This window comes from Tetranychus urticae, chromosome 2, assembly GCF_039701765.1.
Source record: "Tetranychus urticae isolate SD_2017Ah chromosome 2, NJAU_TeUrti_SD_1.0, whole genome shotgun sequence".
Classification (NCBI taxonomy): Eukaryota; Metazoa; Arthropoda; class Arachnida; order Trombidiformes; family Tetranychidae; genus Tetranychus; species Tetranychus urticae.
This window is the reverse complement of record NC_142959.1, coordinates 8550774-8572688: the sequence shown is the minus strand read 5'-3', so window position 1 is coordinate 8572688 and position 21915 is coordinate 8550774. Positions and strand designations below refer to the sequence as shown.

The following is a 21915-nucleotide window of genomic DNA, read 5'->3' as shown; positions in this document are numbered from 1 at the left end:
CGATGATTCACAATAGAATCTCCAACCTAGTTGGAACACTGAGTATTCCCGGAATACTCTTTACACGATGAGGTTTCTCAGAAACCTGATGAAGCACTTTTGACACACTTGATTAGTCAATTACACTATTTAATACTTAACCAAAGGTTCTCGTAAAGGCTTAGTTAAATCACAATTAGTACCAAGTATTTATACAATTTAGAAAGGATATTACAAAATAAGGAAATACTTTAGAAAGGAAATACAACAGCTATTTCTCTAGCAACAGTAAATGATGGCAACCGGGTTGCCATCCACACATTTGAGCGCGAACCTCAATTTATCCAACAAACTTAAAAGTTATGTATATTTTCATAGTCAAAAATTCCAGGCTGAACTACCAATCTCACAAAATGCACAAAATTGGCGTAATTTAAGCTGTAATTTTGAGGCAATTTTTGGTCAATTTTCAATGGGATAGAAAGGGGATGAAAATTCAAGAATAGGGAAAAATTTTTGCTAGATAATTGATTGGGATAAAAAGTGCCCGATATTTTTCGCAAACCATTAAAGATTCGTTTAACCCTAAAAAGCCAGAAAAAATCAAATTAAAAACCTGTTAAAAATTCGAAAAACCAAAATAGAAAAAAATGCAGTTTTCGTTCGTTTTTGAGAGTTAAAGTTACGTGAAAGTTCTCTTTTTTATTTTAATATGTTCTCTAGTCAAAGACGATTCTATTGATATATCACAAGTCTGTTTACTCTGCTTAGTTCGAAAAATATTTGGGCGCAAAAATCCGGAGTCAATTATCAATCACCTTGTATTATCTTATACAGTGGAGTACCTAAAATTGTCAGTACCTAATATTGTCACTTCGATGGTCTCCCCATCTCGTATCAATGAAATAACCTTCGGATTTAATTAAAAAAATAAAATAATCGAATTAAATTTAAATTTTCGATTTTCTTTGTTAATTTTGACTAAAAACGACGCTCTGAGTAAGAAAATACTGAAAAAGTAGCGTTAATCAAGAATTTTTTATTAAAATTTTATTGGGAATCAGTTTTTTCATATTCTGTGCCTTAAACATTAGACTGACAATTTTAGGTACTCGACTGTACTCACTTTTTGTTGAATTGAAATAAACGCCCAAACAAAAGAATGTAACAATAATCAGAATCTTTGAATAACCGATAAGTTTTATTCTTCCAGTCGATTCTGATAACCACATCAGAGTCCATACAATGTTCAGTTATATGGGAATCACCAAAATTAGCTGGAGGAAGAGAACGATTTTCTGAAAAATTTATGGGTTCATACTTTTTACCAAGATGATGAAATTCTATAGATGAATCATTTTTTTTATAGAGAGCATAGTGACAGCTCTTAGATTTAGAGCGAGATCCAAAATTAAAGTCGTCAAATTGAATAGTTTTCAATGATTTGAAATAACTGAGCTCAACTGCAGCCATAAATTCATGTCGCGCCTGATCACACTTCAAAATCCAAGATAATTTATCGATTCTCTTCATGAACTGAAAACCATTGATGTCAACCCAGTGAATCTTTTTGAGTAATTTTGGAAGATGAGACCTTTCACTCTTTTCTATCCATCTTATGACAGCATCGAAAACTTGTATTTTGATTTATCCAGTGGCCAACATCTATAAACGGAGAATCAGAGAAGTTGTTCCATAAGAAATTCAAACATAGAGTTGTTAATTCAGGTATATTCATGTAATCAGCAAGATGAAATAAGTCAACAGCATTTTCTTTTGTTATCTTTATTTTTGAACATTAAGCCCATTCGATAATAAGATCAAATGCATTCGGCGGATGGTCAAGGTTGATCACTTGACTCGATGCTTCTGTGAGCCCAGAGGAAAACATTTTATCGAAATAAGGAATTGAAGTCGACAAAATATGTTTATGGACTTGATACTTCTTATCTCCGTTCATGACAGTTACATCACTCCACTTGCCATTCTTATAAGCACGCATTAAGAGCGATGAAGCGTCTCCCATAACCTCCATTGTGGCATGAATGAAATAAGGGGCAATAATATAAAATTGATTGGCTCAACACTGAAAAATTCACAGTAAAAATACTACGAAAAAATGATTCTGATGAGAAACTCATGAAATGATTTACAGCACTTCACAAGTTAAACAATAAACTGAAATGATACTCTTGTAGTTTACCTTGCTGGTTTTAAGGTTTGTTACGAGAGAAAAACCTTATCTGAAGATGGAAAGGGTGATAACATGACAATAAAGATAGATCGATCACTTCTATTTTGTTTAACTTTTCCACCTTGCCTTTTGTGATATCACGTTTATCTTCAGATAACATTTTCTATTTTCTAACAGCTTTTAGTGCTAGCAAGACAAAAAAAAACCACAATTAATCAAAATGGATCATTCAAATAGTTTGGTCCTTTTGAGTTGAGAGCAGAACTTTGTGGGTTTGTATGGGCACCAGACTGAGTCTATCAGTTCTATCAAAAATGTTTTCAATCAATTTTTGAAAATTGAGTCCGAAGTGGAAACTTCTATCGCCTTTTGCTCAATTATGGAAGCAGACTTTTTTGAACTCATTTAACTGATTCAAATTTCGTTAGCTGGCAGAAAATTCACTTATTTTGCAAATTTTTCTATTGATGCAAAACAGATCAGTTCTATATTCAGGCAGAGTGACCTAAGGCCTGTGGCATCAAGATTAAAAGAGCTAGAGTGGTCAAAGGTAAACCAATCAAAGGTGCAAATTTCGTTGGGTTGATATCAACTATAATGGAAGCACAGTTAAGAGAGTTTAATTTACAATTTCGTCTGTTTGATTCTAATAATAATTTACGTAAATGCTAATCAGAGCATGACATTGCTTTTATTTCAAGTTTTTTAGGATCTGAGGATCAAAATTAAAATATTTTGCAGAATTTAGGATCTGGATTGCTCATAGTGACTTTATAAACCTAAAAATAAAATACGGAAAAATAAACTTCCTACTTTAAGATGAAGCAGTTAATTTAAACATTATGACTTCATGCGTTCGTCTAATTTCCCACTAAAATTTGGTTAAACGATTGAGCAATCTCGAATGCGACAATGTGTAAATCTTTAATCTTCACGAATTTTTGTGTCCGTCTACTATTCATCTAATTTTTGGGATAAACTACCAGTTATCAAAATATCTAGCCTCTTAAGCCAGAGATAATGAGAAATTTTCTGAAATTAACATTGTTAGGCAAAGGTAGTCATGAAAAATAGTATCAGATTAATAATTTTACTTCAATTTTCATCCTGTTCAACCTAGATCTGTAAGGCATTTCAGCTATTTTCCCCGCGAAATTTACATATAAAAATTATCGAGTCTATGTCAATCACAGGCCAAGTAACAGACGTTTAATATTGTTTAAAAATAGCTGAAATGCCCTGTACAATACTAATTTCCTAATAAAACATTTTGACAGCATATTAATCTAGTCTGGCTTTATACTTACATGGCGGTCAGAAAAGAAATGCCTAGAAACTTTCTCCCCACCGTTAACACAAAGGCCAAATAATACTTTTTGTTTTTGCATTAACTTGTTTATTATACAGTATATCAACCTAAATAGTTGATCATCACTGATCGGATGAAAACTATTGTTTATATCAAGTGACTTATGCTCAGAATTACCGATTTTCATTATATTAACAAGCTGAGGCACGATCATGACTGATCGTAAATTTCTTTTAACCACCCATGCTAACCGTCTTTTCACGGTATTGTCCGCCGCCCAATCCAACACATCTACCAAATCAACTAAATCAAACAACATCACTTTTTAAAGAAACTTTTCTCAACGAAATTGTCCACTAAATTGTCCATCACTTTGAGAGTGGCTTTTTTCATACGCATTTTCAAACAATTTTTATATAAGATAATCCACCACCCAAATCCACCAAATTTTTGACCACTTTGGTGATTAATAGTGGATGTGCTAGATGGTGTAAAAGTGGTCAACATGGTTAATTAAAAAAAATAAAAATGAAAATAATTTTCTCAAGAATCTGAGTTCTGGGTGGTAGATAATCTTATAAAAATTTGTTTGAAAATGTGGCGGAAAAAAGTGTTGGAAAAAGCCACTCTAAAGTGATGGACAATTTTGTTGAGAAAAGTTTCTTTAAAAAGTGATGTTGTTTGATTTTTTTTATTTTGTTGATTTGGTAGATGTGTTGGATTGAGTGATGGACAATATGGTGGACAATACGGTGAAAAACTGGTGAAAAAAGCCGTCTCCCCTCTTTACTCTGCACTCAAATGACAAAGTTTTACATAAAATCCTGGTCCAACAATCAACCATCAACTTGAATAACAAAAAAGTTTTTCCCCCCTCTCTCAATGTTATTGGATACGGATTCTACATTTTTTCCCCCATCCTCTATTTTCATGAATTTCTCAGAGGTCATGAGGTTCTGAGGCTAGGTTTTCTATTTTTCGTCGTTGTAGTTGAATCAGGGCTTTCAGACTGTGTAATTTTTTTTCTTGGAACCCGCTCAGTTTGGCCACAATCTTGACGCAAAAATTTGATACTTTGACTTTATATATTGTATAGATGTATAGATAGATAAGAACAGTAATCATAATATCATTGAGATGTCAGCACTTGAGCAATTCAATCTTCTGAATTATCTGTATTTACATCAGTATCTTCAAAGCTTAATTTTTCAACTTGCATTGTTTAATCTTTATCAACAATTGCTTGAAGAGTTAATGCAGCTACAGCAACAAAATGATCAATATCTACATGTTTAAACTTATTCAATGATTAAACATCGATTCAACAATCAACTCAATTGAAACAAATATGGAAACTGTTGATCTGTGTGACAATAAAACAACTGTTACAGTTAAAATTCAACAAAATGCATCAACTGGTCTCTCTTCAGCTTACAAGGACAGAAAATTTAGTGATTTAATCATCGTCAATAACGATAAAGAATATCATGTTCACAAGATTATTTTGTCTTCATTCATTCCACAAATCGATAAAATGCTTTCATCCGGACTTGCAGAATCAACAAGTTCACGAATTAAACTGGACCATCCAACGGAAATATTTGATCTCATCATTGACTGGGCTTATTGTCAACCGATTAGTGTAACCAAGGAAAATGCTCTTGGATTGTTTCACCTTTCTGATTACTTGGACATACCTGATTTAGCGAATGAAAGTTTAAGTTTTCTGTTCGATCACTTTTCAAATGAAGTGGTCGTTGAAATTGATCATTGGATTAATCAAATTGCAACTCTCAAAGCTCGTCAACTGATCGATCAATACATTTGTGAAAACTTTTGTGATATCATTGCAACCAAGAGTTTCTTGGGTTTTGAAGTTGATACTGTTTATTACATGATAAACCTAATTGGTTTGAACATTGAAAGTGAATTGCAAGTGTTTGAAGCAATAATTAAATGGGTCACAATCAATGCTAATGAAAGACTTGTGCATCTACCAAAGCTGGTATCAGCCTTACATTGGACTTCAATCAATATAGACCAATTTACTAACACAATCGCTCAAAACTTTTATATTAAACTGTGCAAAGAAACACGACCAATAATCTTGTCAGCTTTTGAATCGATTTGTTATAATACATCAGATCAAATTAAAGATGTAAATTTAATCATTGGACCTCGTCTTAAAAAGCCTACTAATTTGTATTATTTAACTAAAGAAGCAGAAGGAACATTAACATTGAGAAGTTTCCTCAATGAAAACATTTTCTTTCCACTTGTTTGTGATGTTAATATGACTTTCAACAGATGCACTGATGAATGTACAACCGAAAGTCTGATAGATTCAGATAAATTGATTTTAATTAATTGGATTAAGAAAACTTATAGATTAACTAATCATTCTGTTTTCAGTAAATTGTTTGGGCGCAATTTTGAGTTTAAAGAGTAAGTTGTTTGTTACTTTCTTAGTTGAATCATTGAGCAAATTTGATTTAATCAAATCTTTTTTCCAGAAATGGTAATGTTTTCTTGTGGAAAGGGAATCGTCCAATCGTACTCAAACCAAACCCTGAAGAAGTGACGGACATTCATTCGGTGACTCCTTATAAAGGCCAGTTTTACGTCGTTGGTTCTAATTTTCCTAGAATTGTTGTAGTGAAGTTTGATCCGTGTGATAATGTCTGGACTGGTGTGGCTAATGGTAGACAAATATCTAATCCTGTTAACCAGTTGAAACATGTGTTGTATGACAACAAATTGATTCTGTTTCTTGACAATTCAAAGTATCATATTTACGATCTCGAATCAGCTAAATGGACACAACATGTTGGCTCAGGCCTATGGAATAGAACAGCTGATCTTCACTTTACTCTTCATCAGTCTAAACTGTTTCTCCTGAGTCAAGTTCAAGCAGAACTGTATGAATTTGATTCAGTTGAAGACACATTTAAAGTGGTCAAAGGAAAACCAATCAAAGGTACTAATTTCGTTGGGTTAATATCAACTGAAATGGAAACACAACTAAAAGAGTTTAATTCACAATTTCGTCTGTTGGATTCCAATAATAATTTACGTAAAATGCTGATCAGAACATGACGTTGCTTTTATTTCACAACCTTTTCCATCTGAGAATCAAGATTAAGGCATTAAGACACTGCTTCAAGAATTTGTGCCTTAAGTGCCATGAATAAAAGTTATAAAGTATACAGCCATGAATCGAAAGTTGAATCCACTTTTTGAGTAATTCGCGCATTTTATTATCAAATCTATGATTAACTTAATCAATTGCTGATTACAAACTGTTAACCCATACATTTTGAGCCAAAATATCTAATTTAGATAATAAAACCAATAGCTGATTACCTGCGCAATTGATTTAAAAAGTGGATTCAACTTTCAATTCACGGCTGTATTGTTGAATCTTCGTTATGATTAACAGTGTTTTTTTTTAAAGCGGAGTCAATGGAAACTGGATAACGTGATGAAAAGATTCTTAGTAAACTTAGTGAAATGGGTACTAATTGTACTCATAAATGATTCACAGATTCAGCCAGTAGACCACAGTGAGGAATGGCTTGAAATGATGAAATGCTCATTAACTGCCGATTTGTAAATAATCCACATTGAGACCATGTTAAGAATAGAAAGTTAGTACTCGAGGTGATATTTTGAGAGTAACGACTGGTTTTATTAATAGTAAAAATTAAATCTGTCGATGAAGACGAAAATAATGCAAATGAACAATAATAAAGAAGCATATTCATTTTGATAATTGAATGCCAACCAATGATTGATTATAAATTGACTTTCTTTCAAAATTGTGTAAATATTGAATCTCTACAAAGCTTGGTCGATATAAAGTCCACCATGGAAACAGGATTGACAATTTATCGATCAATTACCAGAAAAATAAAACCGGTTGAATATTTCTCGAGTCAAGCATATCTATTTACAAATTTAGACAAAATGGATGTAAAGCCAGCATCAGCTAACTGGTTAAATCCCAACATTGATTTGAACGTTAAACGAGCTGAATTAACAGGCACATCTAATTCAAAGACCTTATCATTGGTCAATATTTGTATAAACAGTGTTCCGGGAATCTCTTTTTTCTGTGTCAACACCGTTGGAGTAAAACTAAGCAAGTTGGTTAATCTTATAGCAATGTGTCTATTATTTGTACGTGCAGCTATAACAGTCAAAGACATAATAGAAATCGTAATTCAGGGTCAAAATATTTTACTGGAAAGAACTAATCGAATGCTAATGAGCATTAGCTAAAAGCATATCAAATATGATTGTACTTTACACTTGTATAACTCTTAATTTGCCTTCATTTCTTCATTCAATGGACCTCATTTGGTTTCATCTTCCCTTTATCAATCAGGTGACTTTTATTTCGACTCAACGGTTCCACCTTTGGCTTGGATTCATCCTCTATGGACTATTCAATGTAGTCAATTTAGTATTCAGGATTACAGTCAAAGTTATGTATCCAACGTTCAGTGTTTATCCTGATATGTTGATCTTCAACATATCAAATTATACTATCATTCAGGTTTGCTTGTGTAAAATTTGTTTGATTTGTTTTATTCAAGTCATTACCATATTTGTTTCAACTGGTTTCAAGGAGATTACAAAGCAACTTGAAGATGTCAACTTTGAACCTTCAGATAAAGGAATGCCCAAATTGTCACCTTTTCTCATTTATCATGGAACTGCCTGGTAAGTGAAAAAAGCGAAAAATATTATATGTATGACTTTTCCCACACTCGGCACATTAATCTTTGACCTAAAAGGTCCACTATGACCTATCTTTAGATGAAACCAGAAGAAAATACATCGATTCCATGCAAAAATAGTGGCAGATCTTTTCTCACAACGGTTTTCGTTACATAAAAATTTAATTCAATCTGTAAATTTGAATCTCACCGACCATCGGTCACTCTTAAAGCACGATAAATGATCATAAAATTGGGCTTCTTACTCTTGTTGTACAATATTTTATTATAATACTCATTTTTATTTAATATTAATCAGTGTGGCGTTTCTAGTATCAACCTGAATGGTCGATCATCTCTAACCTTATGAAAAACTATTGTTTAGATCAAATGAATTTGCACTCAAAATTACCGGTTTTAATAATATTAATAGATAATCACAGTATTCATAATATCATTGAGATGTCGCTATTTGAGAAGATTCAATCTTCTGAATTATCTGTATTTGCAATTCATTTTCATGCATATCACATTGGTGTTTCGCTTCAAGAGAAACAAAACCAATTAGATTCGAATCAAGTACAATATTTGGATATAAATCCACGGAATAGGGCAAACAAGACAGTTTTCCGCCATCTACATGAAGGACTTGTCTTCTTGTATGTCCATCATTATTAAAAATCAACAATCTTGGACCGAAATGGTGATAATGTAAAAAGCACAGACTACGACCATTCAAGTTATTGTTATGCTCTTTAAAGATATTTTTCTGAAAATCGTATGAAAGGATCAATGAGCAGTCAACAAATATTAACAACAGGTTATGAAAGGTTGTACTTTTCAGCATCTTTATGGGTTCTTTTGTAACGAATTCATGACTTGCAACAAAATCGAACCTATTTCCGGGTAGATTACTTTTCGTAACTATCAAATACGATTTGTGTTCCACTTTATTTTGGCTGTAAATTTGCGTGTATTCGTAATATTTGTAGTAATGGTGATTGTTCGAACAGCTTGTTGGAGCGATTGTTTGAAGTGAGGTCGTAATGGTCGATAAACAAAGCCCTCCTTTGTGTTTAGGAATATTTTTTATGGGTTTCATGATAGTTTCAAGGGTGGTGAACAATATGTACTAGGTTTGATTTGATCCTCAGAGGGTCAGAAAGAAACGCCACGGCTTTGAATGTATTTTCCCATAGACAAAAATAAAAAAGTGAATGGCAAATAAAATATCGCAGGTTTAGGAATTTTTTTATGGGTTTCATGATAGTTCCAAGGGTGGTGAACAATATGTACTAGGTTTGATTTGATCCTCAGAGGGTCAGAAAGAAACGCCACGGCTTTGAATGTATTTATCCATAGAAAAAAAGTTTCAAAGTGTGTTATCTCAAAATATCGCAGGTTTAGAGCATTTTACTTAGCATCATTGAATTCAGCATAAAAAGTTCTATCTAAAAAATTAGGTCTAATACGGTCCTTATGGGGTCCCAAGGGAGTTGATGAATAACTCCCCCGGGGATTCGATTTTCGACCTGATTTTTAGGGAGGTATACTCTACTCGTCATAAGCTTTCGATTGATATATGGTTCGAAATCATATGAATTATGGGCCGAAAATTCAACATTTTGGCTATCCTCCTTTTACTTCATTCTACATCCAATCGACCTGCATCTACAATAAATTCTCAAATTAACTATTTTTATATAATATTATATTTATCTATTAATAGTATGGCGTTTCATGGTCAGCCTGAATGGTCGATCACCTCCAACCCAATGAAAAACTATTGTTTAGATCAAACGAAATGTATGCTCAAAATCATTAAAGATATTTTTTGAAAATCAAATGAAAGGATCAATGAGTAGTCAACACTCTTCTTGGCATTGTTTTTGGCAAAACTGGATCAAAATCTTCTCTGAGCATTTGAAGTTAAATATTAAATTTTGTAACAAATATATTTCTTTGTATTGTAAAAATTGATCAAAGGTGCGTCTATCAATTTAATTTTATTCCAACGTTCTATTCCTTTGTACATAAAATGAAATTCAATGTTATGCTCAAAATTACCGTTTTCATAGTATCAATAGATAAATATAGAAATTCATAATACCATTGAGATGTCAGCATTGTAACATTTACATGCATATTAGTGTTTCGCTTCAAGTGAAATTAAACCAATCATCTTAAAACCAGTTACCTTAAAGCCAAGCGGATTGTGTGAAACGGGCACAGGAATCAGTTTCCCATCTTCGACACGAAAAACTTTTATAATTGTTTTATCGTAGCCTGATTCCGATTCATTATAGAAAATCCACAATTCTGAACCAGTTGAGTGAAAATATAAACAGCACATGTGTTCCGTTGGGCTGTTTTTATACACTCTAAAGGTGTTTTTGTTAAAATCATATGTAACGATCAATGTACAGTCTACAAATATTACCAACAAGTCATGAAAGATTGTACTTTTAAGCATTTTTATGGGTTCTTTTGTAACAATTTCATGACTCGCAACAACCTTGAACTTATTTTTGCGAAAAGTACATTTCTTAATTGTCAATCGCGATTTGTATTCACTGTGATTTTGGCTGGAAATTTGACTGAATTCGTAATATTGGTGGTTGTTCGAACCGCTTGTTGGAGCGTTTGTTCTGAGTGCGGTTTCAATGGTCGATAAACAAAGCCCTCCTTTGTATTTAGTTAACGTTTCGTGACTGGGTGCATTGTCATCGGTTAAACGTACAAACTCAATAAGTCGTTCTCCTTTCCAAAAATGAATTTTTTTGTCTCTAGAAAAATTTTTGTGTAATTACAAATTGAATTATTATTGCTGTGAGTAGTTATGTGATAGTTAAACCACTGCATCGAGAAGTTATGAGATATAAACTCGAGGGCGAAGCCCGAGTGTTTTATCTCATAGCTTCGAGATATTGTGGTTTAACTGATTTAAACCACTATGTAATCTAATCTCAACACTTTTTTTCAATTTTCAAGACAAAATTTTGTCTTGATTTTCCATTGCTTTCAATGGGTTTTCATATTTTCATTTTATTTCATTTTAGGTTTCTTATCATTTTCATTTTTACTTTTTACTTTTTTTATCAGGTCTAATCACTCTCTTTAGAGCAAACTGTGCTTATTTAGTTAACAGTGTTAGTTAACTATTAAGTTAACCAATTTCAAAATAGCACCAGATTAAACAATTTAACCATTTGATTAAATAAAGGTTACCTCAAACGTAGTGGTTTAAATTCTTTTATACTCACTTTTTGTCAAATCGAAATAAGCGCCCAAATAAAAGACAGTAGCAGTAACGATCAGAATCTTTGAATAACCGATAAGTTTTATTATTCCAGTCGATTCTGATAACCACATCAGAGTCCATGCAATGTTCAGTTATATGTGAATCACCAAAATCAGCTGGAGAAAGAAAAAGATTCTCAGAAAAATCAGAAAAAATGGATGCAGACTTTTTATCAAAATGAAGAATTTCTAAATATGAATCATTTTTTCTATAGAGAGCATAGTGACAGCTTTCAGGTTTAGAGCGAGGACCAAAATTAAAGTCGTTAACTTGAATGGTTTTCAATGATTTGAAATAACTGAGCTCAACTGCAGCCATGAATTCATGTCGCGCCTGATCACACTTCAGAATCCAAGAGAATTTATCGATTCGCTTCATGAACTGAAATCCATTGATGTCAACCCAGTGAACCTTCTTAAGCAATTTTGGAAGATGAGACCTTCTCTCGTCACTCTTTTCTATCCATCTTATGATAGCATCGAGCACTTTTATTTCATCAATATCCAAGTCATCCAAACTGATCATATAAGCAACAGTATCAACATCATAATCGAGAAATGAATCCGTATGAACAATGTCCCAGAAGTTTGAACAAATATATCTATCAATACTTTTAAGTAATTCTTCCGTGGCAATTTGATTAATCCAGTGGCCAACATCTATAAACGGAGAATCAGAAGATTCGTTCCACAAAAACTCCAAACATAAAGCTGTTAATTTAGGTATGTTCATGTAATCAGCAAGATGGAACAGGTCAACAGCATTTTCTTTTGTTATCAATATCTTTGAACAATAAGCCCATTCGATTATAAGATCAAATACATGTGGCGGATGGTCAAGTTCGATCAGCTGACTTGTTGATTCTGAGAGTCCGGAGGAAAACATTCTATCAAAATAAGGGATCACATCCGACAAAATAAGTTTATGGACTTGATATTTTTTATCTCCGTTCATGATGGTTACATCACTCCACTTGCCATTCTTATAAGCCCGCAGTAAGAGCGATGAAGCGTCTCCTTTAACCTCCATTGTGGCTTGAATTAAATAAATGGCAATATTATAAAATTGATCGGCTCAACACTAAAAAAATTCAAAGTGATTATACGAAAAAATGATTCTGATGAGAAACTCGTAAAATTCTATGTTATGATTGTCATTTTTTAGGGTCCTTTTTTGTTGAGTTACAAGGTGAAACGATTTACAGCTCTTCACAAGTGAAACAATAAACTGCAATGATATTCTTGTAGTTTGGTTTTAAGATTTGTTTCTAGCGAATTGTAAGAGAGAAAAACAATCTTATCTGAAGATGGAAAGGGTGATAACATGACGATAAAGATAGATCGATCACTTGTATTTGCTTGTGTATTTTCTTTAACTTTTTCCACCTTTACTTTTGTGATATCACGTTTATCTTCAGATAACATTCCTCAGGCTTTTCTATTTTCTAACAGCTCTTAGTGCTATAAAGACAAAAAAGTCACAATTAAGCAAAATGAGTTCATGCAAATAGTTTAGTCCTTTCGAGTTAAGAGCAGGGACTTTGTTGGTTTATATGGGCACAAAACTGAGTCTATTAGTGTTATCAAAAATTTTTCCAATCAATTTTTCGAGAAAATCGAGTCCGAAGTGGAAACTTCTATCGCCTCTTGCTCAATTATGGAAGCAGACTTTTTTTGAAACTCATTCAACTGATTGAAATTTTGATAGCTGGCAGAAAATTCACTTATTTTGCAAAATTTTCTATTCATGCAAAACAGATCAGTTCGATATTCAGTCAAAGTGGCCTAAGGCCTGTGACCTTAAGATTCAAAGAGCTAGAGTGGCCAAAGGTAAAACAATCAAAGGTACTAATTTCGTTGGGTTAATATCATCTGAAATCGAAGCACAATTAAAAGAGTTTGATTTACTATTTCGGCTGATGGATTCCAATAATAATTTACGTAAAAATGCTCATTAGAACATGACATTACTTTTATTTCAAAGTTTTTTGGATCTGAGGATCAAGATTAAGACATTTTGCAGAATTTAAGATCTGGATTGCTCGTCGTGACTTTATAAACCTAAAAATAAAATACGGAAAAATAAACTTCCTACTTTAAGATGATTCAGTTAATTTAAACATTATGACTTTTCATTCATTCGTCTGATTTTCCTCTAACATTTGGTTTCTAACCATTCAGCAGTCTCGAATTCGACAATGTGTAAATGATGGTCAGAAAGTTTAGTGGCCGTTGACGTAGAAATGATGCACTGAAATGACTTAGCAAGGCGAAACCTAATGCCTAGAAACTTTCTCCCCACAGACAACACAAAAGCCAAATAATACTTTTTGTTTTTGCATTAACTTGTTTATTAATATTTTACAGTATATCAACCTAAATGGTCGATCATCTCTGGTCGGATGAAAATAATTGTTTATACCAAGTGACTTATGCTCAAAATTACCGGTTTTCATAATATTTATAGATAAGAACAGTAATCATAATATCATTGAGATGTCAGCACTTGTGAAGATTCAATTTTCTGAATTATCTGTATTTTCATCAGTTCATTATCTTCAAGGCATAATTTTTCAACTTGCATTGTTTAATGATTATCAACGATTGCTTGAAGAGTTATTGCAGCTACAGCATCAAAATGATCAATGTCTACATGTCTCGTCTCTAGTAACCTATTTACAAGTTTAAACTTATTCAATGATTGAACATCGATTCAACAATCAACTCAATTGAAACAAACATGGCAACTGTTGATTTGTGTGACAATAAAACAACTGTTACGGTTAAAATTCAACAAAATGCATCAACTGGTCTCTCTTCAGCTTACAAGGACAGAAAATTTAGTGATTTAATCGTCGTCAACAACGATAAAGAATATCATGTTCACAAGATTATTTTGTCTTCATTCATTCCACAAATCGATAAAATGCTTTCATCCGGACTTGCAGAATCAACAAGTTTACGAATTAAACTGGACCATCCAACGGAAATATTTGATCTCATCATCGATTGGGCTTATTGTCAACCGATTAGTGTAACCAAGGAAAATGCTCTTGGATTGTTTCACCTTTCTGATTACTTGGATATACCTGATTTAGCGAATGAAAGTTTAAGTTTTCTGTTCGATCACTTTTCAAATGAAGTGGTTGTTGAAATTGATCATTGGATTAATCAAATTGCAACTCTCAAAGCTCGTCAACTGATTGATCAATACATTTGCGAAAATTTTTGTGATATCATTACAACTAAGAGTTTCTTGGGCTATGAAGTTGATACTGTTTATTACATGATAAACCTAATTGGTTTGAACATTGAAAGTGAATTGCAAGTGTTTGAAGCAATAATTAAATGGGTCACAATCAATGCTAATGAAAGACTTGTGCATCTACCAAAGCTGGTATCAGCCTTACATTGGACTTCAATCGATATAAACCAATTCACTAACACAATCGCTCAAAACTTTTACATTAAACTGTGCAAAGAAACACGGCCGATAGTCTTGTCAGCATTTGAGTCGATTTGTTATAATTCATCTGATCAAATTAAAGATGTAAATTTAATCATTGGACCTCGTCTCAAAAAGCTTACTAATTTGTATTATTTAATTAAAGAAACAGATGGAACATTAACATTGAGAAGTTTCCTCAATGAAAACATTTCCTTTCCACTTGTTTGTGATGTTAATATGACTTTCAACAGATGCACTGATGAATGTACAACCGAATGTCTGATAGATTCAGATAAATTGATTTTAATTAATTGGATTAAGAAAACTTATAGATTAACTAATCATTCTGTCTTCAGTAAACTGTTTGGGCGCAATTTTGAGTTTAAAGAGTAAGTTATTTGTTACTTTATTGGTTGAATCATTGAGCAAATTTAATTTAATCAAATCTTTTTTTCCAGAAATGGTAATGTTTTCTTGTGGAAAGGGAATCGTCCAATCGTACTTAAACCAAATCCTGAAGAAGTGACGCGTTTTCATTCGGTAGCTCCTTATAAAGGCCAGTTTTACGCCGTTGGTTCTATTAGTAATAATTTTCCTAGAATTGTTGTAGTGAAGTTTGATCCGTGTGATAATGTCTGGACTGGTGTGGCTAATGGTAGACAAATATCTAAGCCTGTTAACCAGTTGAAACATGTGTTGTATGACAACAAGTTGATTCTGTTTCTTGACAATTCAAAGTATCATATTTACGATCTCGAATCAGCTAAATGGACACAACATGTTGGTTCAGGCCTGTGGAATAGAACAGCTGATCTTCACTTTACTCTTCATCAGTCTAAACTGTTTCTCTTGAGTAAAGTTCAATTAGAACTGTATGAATTTGATTCAGTTGAAGACACATTTAAAGTGGTCAAAGGAAAACCAATCAAAGGTGCAAATTTCGTTGGATTAATATCAACTGAAATGGAGGCACAATTAAAAGAGTTTAATTTACAATTTCGTCTGTTGGATTCCAATAATAATTTACGTAAAATGCTGATCAGAACATGACATTGTTTTTATTCCATGATCTTTTCCATCTGAGAATCAAGATTAAAGCATTAAGACACTGCCTTGAGAATTTGTGCCTTAAGTATCATGAATAAAAGTTATAAAGTACATGAGTGTAGATTGTTGAATCTTCGTTATCATTGAAAACGGAGTCAATGGAAACTGGATAACGTGATGAGAAGATTCCAAGTAAACTTAGCATAATGTGGACTAATTTTATTCATAAATGATCCACAGATTCAGCGAGTAGACCACAGTGAGGAATGGGCTTGAAATGATTTGAAAGCTCATTGGGACTATGTTAAGGCTAGAAAGTTATTCCCCCACAATTTAGGTTAATTGTACATTTCTCAATTGATTATGCGATTTGAGATTCATTTTCATAATTAAATGCCAACCAATGATTGATTATAAATTGACTTTCTTTCAAAATTGTGTAAATATTGAATATCTACAAAGCTTGGTCGATATAAAGTCCACCATGGAAACAGGACTGACAATTTATCGATTAACTACCAGAAGAAAAAAACGGTTGAACATTTCTCAAATCAAAGCATTTCTAGCCACAAGTGTAGACAAAATGGATGTAAAACCAGCTTTAGCTAACTGGTTGAATCCCAACATTGACTTGAACGTGAAACGAGCTGAATTAACCGGCACATCCAATTCAAAGCCATTATCATTGGTCAACATTTGTATCCACAGTGTTCCGGGAATCTCTTTTTTCTGTACCAACACAATTGGTGTAAAACTGAGCCAGCTGGTTAATCTCATTGCTGTGGGTCTATTATTTGTGCGTGCAGCTAAAACAGTCAAAGACATAATAGAAGTCGTTGTAATTCAGGGTGAAAATATTTTATTGGAAAGAACTAATCGAATGCTGACGAGTTTAGCTAAAAGCATATCAAATATGGTTGTACTATACACTTGTATAACTCTTAATTTGCCTTCATTCCTTCATTCAATGGATCTCATTTGGTTTCACCTTCCCTTTATCAATCAGGCGACTTTTATTTCGACTCAACGGTTCCACCTTTGGCTTGGATTCATCCTCTATGGACTATTCAATGCAGTCGATTTAATTTTCAGGATTACAGTCAAAGTTATGTATCCAACGTTCAGTGTTTATCCTGATATGTTGATCTTCAACATATCAAATTATACTATCATTCAGGTTTGCTTGTGTAAAATTTGTTTGATTTGTTTTATTCAAGTCATCACCATATTTGTTTCAACTGGTTTCAAGGAGATTGCAAAGCAACTTGAAGATGTCAACTTTGAACCTTCAGATAAAGGAATGCCTAAGTTGTCACCTTTTTTCATTTATCATGGAACTGCCTGGCTTGCGAATCATCGAAAATCATTTGAACTTCTCAATGAAATGGTTAATTTAACAAACAAAAAATTCCATCTCTTTATTTACAGTGCGATTATATGCATAATACCAGCTTCTATTACCATTATTTATGACATTATTTTTGCTGAAATGGAATTAAAAATTTACCATGTCATTGATATTACTTTCAATATTATCTTTATTGAAATACTTATCTACTATTTAAGTCTATTCAATTTACATTCGCACAGAATTTGGCTGGCATTGTACAGATTAACCTTGATTAGTAAAAATGAAATGACAACTTTAGAGGTGAGCTTAACGTTCAAAAACTATTATTTGTTCCATGTATTATTTAATAATTTGATTCTTCATCTATTCAACAGGCTACCCTTTTCATGAACAGAATCAGTAATTTACCGGTTGGTGTTCAACTTTCAGATAAATTTGTGATTACACTCGGAGTTGGTCCAAGTTTGGTTGCAGTCATTATAACAGTGTTTGTGTCAATAACTTCACTTAATCAAGTTTTCCTCAACAATGCAAACGCAACTAATAATAACTAACAAGTGCACACCTTATCTATTCATGCTATGACCATAAGTTTAGCTAATCTGATAAAACATCGGGACACCGGAATAAAATAAAGAATCACTTAATTACATGTTGAGAAACACAACAATTATCAAAACTCTTTATCAAATAAATCTAATTCATGACATTGTTTTAATTCCCCAAAATTCATTCAGTTTTTCAACCAAAATATCCACTTGATTGTCTTCATTATTTACGTTACTTTCTATCAGCTTGATTAGTTCGTCTAATTTCCCTCTAACATTTGAAACTGTTAACCTGGATGTTAATCCTTCCAGCTTGAAATAATCAAGAAAAAGATCAGTTATAAGACCATAAAGCCTTTCCAGATTAAAATGGATGAGTATTGGATTGGAGTTAGATTCCAGTTCCTGGCTTAGCGATTCAGCAATCTCGGGTTCGACAACGTGTAAATCTTTGACAGCTTCTTTAATTAGATCAATCCTTTTCTCACTAAGTAATTGTTTCAACTTTGGATACAATTTACGAATTGTATGCCCCAGACTATTCTCATTGATATGCAAATTGACCTCAATAGAGATTGACTTTTTTGTAGCTTCACGAGTGATGGCGTCTTTAAGGATAGCAATGGTTGATAAATTGTTGGATTGAAAAATGAGCGATCCTTTGTAAAAATTAATTTCAAGAAAAGTTCCCATTAGAGTTGATAAATAGTGATACTCAATCGATGTTGAATTGATAAGATCGATTCGTTCTGGTACTTCTGGTAAACAGAGTTGAAGCCAATTTAGACAATCAATCAATCCAAATGAACCATAAATATGAAGTTTGTTGACAAAGTGCAAAGATTCTTGATCAATTTGGTGGTAATTTCGTTTGTGTAGGGACAACGCTTTAATGTAATAAATCTTAACCTGGCAGCTTTTAGGATTCATCCGAGTTAATATATATAGACGCAAAGTCCCCGCTTGACCTGAAATAGAGATTATATGGAAATTAGTTCATTTGAACAAAGATTGATTGAAAGCGAAATTTGATTTACCTTCGACAAATTGCATTTTGATTTCAAATCGGGTTGTATTTGCTTGACATCTAAATGTTGCTAAAACTTGCGGAGATTCCTGTTCGTTTAAACTGTATACTGCTGAATTGCGTTCCGAGTCGATCAATTCAATTGGAATATCGCTTTGAACGATTACTGAATCAATGGCAACCTCCGATTCCAATGCTAAAATATATGAAGCGTCTGAAAAATTAAGAATATTGAGTTTAGTATTGATTTAAAAGTATTAACAAGTAATGGTCTTACCATCATGTAAAATGAGCGAGTCGTTGATTGTAAAATAAGGTAATGTTGAATAAGATGGACTATTTTTCTGTTTCTTGTTAAGAATCAAACCCGAAGTTAAATTTTGGTAAAATTCTCTCTTTCGATTCAATTTTTTCTCCAACTGATCTATTTCAGTTTTCAACGAATTGATCTTGTGCTCCATATCACGATTTGAAACAATTTGTGGCTGTTCATAATTTGATGAATTCATTTGATCTCGGTTAAGGCCAAAAATTAATCCAGTAAAGGTACAGCATAGGATGAGCGTTCCTTCACGACAAATACAAATGGATGTTAAGCTTTCTCCACAATTGTAATCAGTCAATAGGGTGGGACTTTGGTCAACATTGATCTATTATAAGGTATTAAATAAAATAATTTGATTATTGTGGGCACACATATGTTAAGTTTACTTATCAAAGATTGGTGAAAAGCTTACAAGTAGAGATCCATTGGATTCAAGTGTTTCCATGAAGACCCACACCTCAATTAAACCATCAGACCGTCCAATATAAAGCTCACCTGTTGATTCCATCATTGTAATGCAATTAACTTGAGAGCGATAGCCTTTGTCGGGAATTTGCCATTTATGTTCAGCATTCACCTCATTAAAACCAAAATCTAAAGAAATTAAGGCAACTTTTCCTTCGATGGTTCCATAAAGAAGATTGACTTTGGAACTCTTGCTTGACCTTTCCAAGGAAAAAAGCACACAAGGAATACCACAAGTTTCAATCTCATATTGACAAGTCGAATTCTTCAATATCCTGATCAGTCTATCTTCACATGAGATAATTGGAACTGGAAAATAGAAAAAATTTTACAAAATCATGTTTTAAATGGGATTCTTCACAAATAGGAAATTTAATCTTTCAATTTTTCTTGTTGTTGTTTCACATCAGGTTAAACAACAATGAGATAGAAATAAATTGTAAGAGTAAATGTAAAATCACTTACCTGGACGTTTACTAACTGAATTAAAAGTGACAATAAATCCGGTAATTTTACTTGGCGAGATGTAAAAATGTTTAGATTGAATTGAACTGTTGCTGTTTTTACCATCTGTCCATGTGTCAGGTGTTAAAACATAGTGATTGTAAATATAATAACCGCAAATGTAAACATCAACCGGCCAGATAATTTGAAAATGTTTGATCGGTTCGGTTAAATTGTTCAACTGGAGACCAAAAAATTGTTTCCCTTTACCTGTGTAACCACGAATCATGGAAGAACCAAAAGCTATCAAAATTTTAGGCGAACCAATAACGTCTCTTGCAACCTGAAGGCAGTTGACCTTTCCATTTGGATTTGGCAGAGTTCTGAAAATGGTGTTCACTAGAGTTGATGGTTCTGGACGCAGAGAGAAACAATGAATTGAACCCGAATGATCACCAATCACAGCGATAACAGTAAGATGGTTGTCAGACGATCCTGGACTTAAGGCTTTCAAAGTGTTTTGTGAAGTCAAACCTACTTGAAGGTAATCAATTCGGTTAAGCTTAGCGCCAATATTCATGCTAAGGTTGAAAGACCTTGTTGTTATTCATTCAAATTAATCAACGGATTTTTTCACATCTCCGTTTTTACTGCTATACTGAAGCTTTTCCTTGGTATTTGGAAATTTACGATTCCATGGTTACTAATGTTGGCAATTAATAGCAACAAAACGACCAAGTGAATCGATATTTTTCATCCAATCATGCATTCATATGATATACATGGTATGGTAAGTTTAGAAATACATGATGATAAGTCAATGAAATAAACAGTAACTTACAACCGTTCTTTTTGATAATCATTGAACAAAGTTCAGAATGATCTTTCTTACTTGGTAGAGTTTACATGATGTATATCACAATTATATCCAACAACTTAGATTTGATTTGAACAGTAAACGAAAATTTCACATCAATTATTAAACAAGATGATATACCTTGTTAACGCAAGGATAGCCCCAGACCCTTGTTTAAAGAACAAATAGGGAATAGTGTTTCCCCGATACCTTTTTTTTGAGTAAAAGTATCGATACTTTGCTTGTCGATATTACTCGATACTTTAAAAAAAATACTCGATACCAAATAAAGCTCTTAATTTGGTGAAATTATTAGGCAAAGTATTACAGAATTGAGAAAAAATCAGCTTCCAATTATTTCTGGAGACCATGAGAATGACTCACTGCATAAACTCACGCTTTAATTGTACTCATTAAATACTCGATACCTTTCCGATTGATACCGATACTTTTCAACGATACTTTTTTTAAATATCGGGAAACACTAATAGGGAATAAAGCGTGTCAGCAATGCCATCTGATGTTAATAACTTAAGAAGTAAATATGTGTGTTATTATCTCAGTAGATGGAGCTATTTTGAAGTAATCTTATTAATTATCTTACATTGTATTTAACGCTTAATAAATAAACCATTAAGACTATTGTATCACATATTCACATACGTTAAATAATAATGTATATAAATATATATATTTAGAAATAATGTATTTATGAACAAATTAGAAGTACAAGAAGCTAGCGACACCTGTTGGCACTGACGGAGTAAAAAACAACGTGTACAAAATATTTCAATAAATGTAAACATGTGCTTAAAATCATAAATTTATATTTTATTACTAAGCTAAATTACCGCAAATTTACTCTAGGTAATTTACATGTTAAATGGCCCAAGTTACCCGT

General features: G+C 32.8%; 5 protein-coding genes across 7 annotated transcripts; 3 read left to right on the top strand and 2 right to left on the bottom strand.

The window, feature by feature from the left end:
* Window positions 1-4640: 4640 nt before the first annotated feature.
* LOC107367854 (kelch-like protein 3) lies at window positions 4641-7254 on the top strand. Of its 3 annotated transcripts, none has more exons than XM_025162041.2 (3): window positions 4641-5927; window positions 5996-6459; window positions 6937-7254. In XM_025162041.2, exons 1-3 carry the CDS (start codon window positions 4831-4833, stop codon window positions 6957-6959), a joined length of 1584 nt encoding a protein of 527 aa, XP_025017809.1. In that variant the 5' UTR covers window positions 4641-4830; the 3' UTR covers window positions 6960-7254. The 3 variants fall into 3 exon arrangements, 2 of the variants coding, with proteins under 2 accessions (XP_025017809.1, XP_015791090.1); XR_001570003.3 differs by having other exon boundaries at window positions 4646-5927; window positions 5996-6683; XM_015935604.3 differs by lacking the exon at window positions 6937-7254 and having other exon boundaries at window positions 4647-5927; window positions 5996-6698.
* Window positions 7255-10103: 2849 nt separating this feature from the next.
* Window positions 10104-12782, bottom strand: LOC107367851 (uncharacterized). The gene is made up of 2 exons (XM_015935601.3): window positions 11467-12782; window positions 10104-10989 (listed from the first exon to the last, which is right to left on the bottom strand). The coding sequence occupies exons 1-2, from the start codon at window positions 12531-12533 to the stop codon at window positions 10350-10352; spliced, it is 1707 nt and encodes a 568-aa protein (XP_015791087.1). The 5' UTR covers window positions 12534-12782; the 3' UTR covers window positions 10104-10349.
* Window positions 12783-14054: 1272 nt separating this feature from the next.
* LOC107367852 (uncharacterized) lies at window positions 14055-16083 on the top strand. The gene is made up of 2 exons (XM_015935602.3): window positions 14055-15340; window positions 15410-16083. The coding sequence occupies exons 1-2, from the start codon at window positions 14244-14246 to the stop codon at window positions 15999-16001; spliced, it is 1689 nt and encodes a 562-aa protein (XP_015791088.1). The 5' UTR covers window positions 14055-14243; the 3' UTR covers window positions 16002-16083.
* A 318-nt stretch (window positions 16084-16401) lies between these two features.
* LOC149093819 (uncharacterized) lies at window positions 16402-18067 on the top strand. Its single transcript, XM_089267958.1, has 2 exons — window positions 16402-17649; window positions 17724-18067. Exons 1-2 carry the CDS (start codon window positions 16402-16404, stop codon window positions 17901-17903), a joined length of 1428 nt encoding a protein of 475 aa, XP_089124084.1. The 3' UTR covers window positions 17904-18067.
* Window positions 17993-21142, bottom strand: LOC107367848 (BBSome complex member BBS7-like). The gene is made up of 5 exons (XM_015935597.3): window positions 20180-21142; window positions 19662-20023; window positions 19202-19574; window positions 18935-19138; window positions 17993-18865 (listed from the first exon to the last, which is right to left on the bottom strand). Exons 1-5 carry the CDS (start codon window positions 20736-20738, stop codon window positions 18051-18053), a joined length of 2313 nt encoding a protein of 770 aa, XP_015791083.1. The 5' UTR covers window positions 20739-21142; the 3' UTR covers window positions 17993-18050.
* Between the last annotated feature and the right edge of the window lie 773 nt (window positions 21143-21915).

What these genes read in the sequence shown, in the direction of transcription:
- LOC107367854 (XM_015935604.3), top strand. Translation starts at nt 4,831, where the DNA reads ATGGAAACTGTTGATCTGTGTGACAATAAAACAACTGTTACAGTTAAA. An exon ending in CGCAATTTTGAGTTTAAAGA is followed by an intron (nt 5,928 to 5,995) that starts GTAAGTTGTTTG and finishes TCTTTTTTCCAG; the next exon opens with AAATGGTAATGTTTTCTTGT.
- LOC107367852 (XM_015935602.3), top strand. Translation starts at nt 14,244, where the DNA reads ATGGCAACTGTTGATTTGTGTGACAATAAAACAACTGTTACGGTTAAA. An exon ending in CGCAATTTTGAGTTTAAAGA is followed by an intron (nt 15,341 to 15,409) that starts GTAAGTTATTTG and finishes CTTTTTTTCCAG; the next exon opens with AAATGGTAATGTTTTCTTGT.
- LOC107367851 (XM_015935601.3), bottom strand. Translation starts at nt 12,533, where the DNA reads ATGGAGGTTAAAGGAGACGCTTCATCGCTCTTACTGCGGGCTTATAAG. An exon ending in TTATTTCGATTTGACAAAAA is followed by an intron (nt 10,990 to 11,466) that starts GTGAGTATAAAA and finishes AAATTTTTCTAG; the next exon opens with AGACAAAAAAATTCATTTTT.
- LOC107367848 (XM_015935597.3), bottom strand. Translation starts at nt 20,738, where the DNA reads ATGAATATTGGCGCTAAGCTTAACCGAATTGATTACCTTCAAGTAGGT. An exon ending in TTCAGTTAGTAAACGTCCAG is followed by an intron (nt 20,024 to 20,179) that starts GTAAGTGATTTT and finishes TCTATTTTCCAG; the next exon opens with TTCCAATTATCTCATGTGAA. An exon ending in CAAAATGCAATTTGTCGAAG is followed by an intron (nt 18,866 to 18,934) that starts GTAAATCAAATT and finishes TCTCTATTTCAG; the next exon opens with GTCAAGCGGGGACTTTGCGT.
- LOC149093819 (XM_089267958.1), top strand. Translation starts at nt 16,402, where the DNA reads ATGATTGATTATAAATTGACTTTCTTTCAAAATTGTGTAAATATTGAA. An exon ending in ATGAAATGACAACTTTAGAG is followed by an intron (nt 17,650 to 17,723) that starts GTGAGCTTAACG and finishes TCTATTCAACAG; the next exon opens with GCTACCCTTTTCATGAACAG.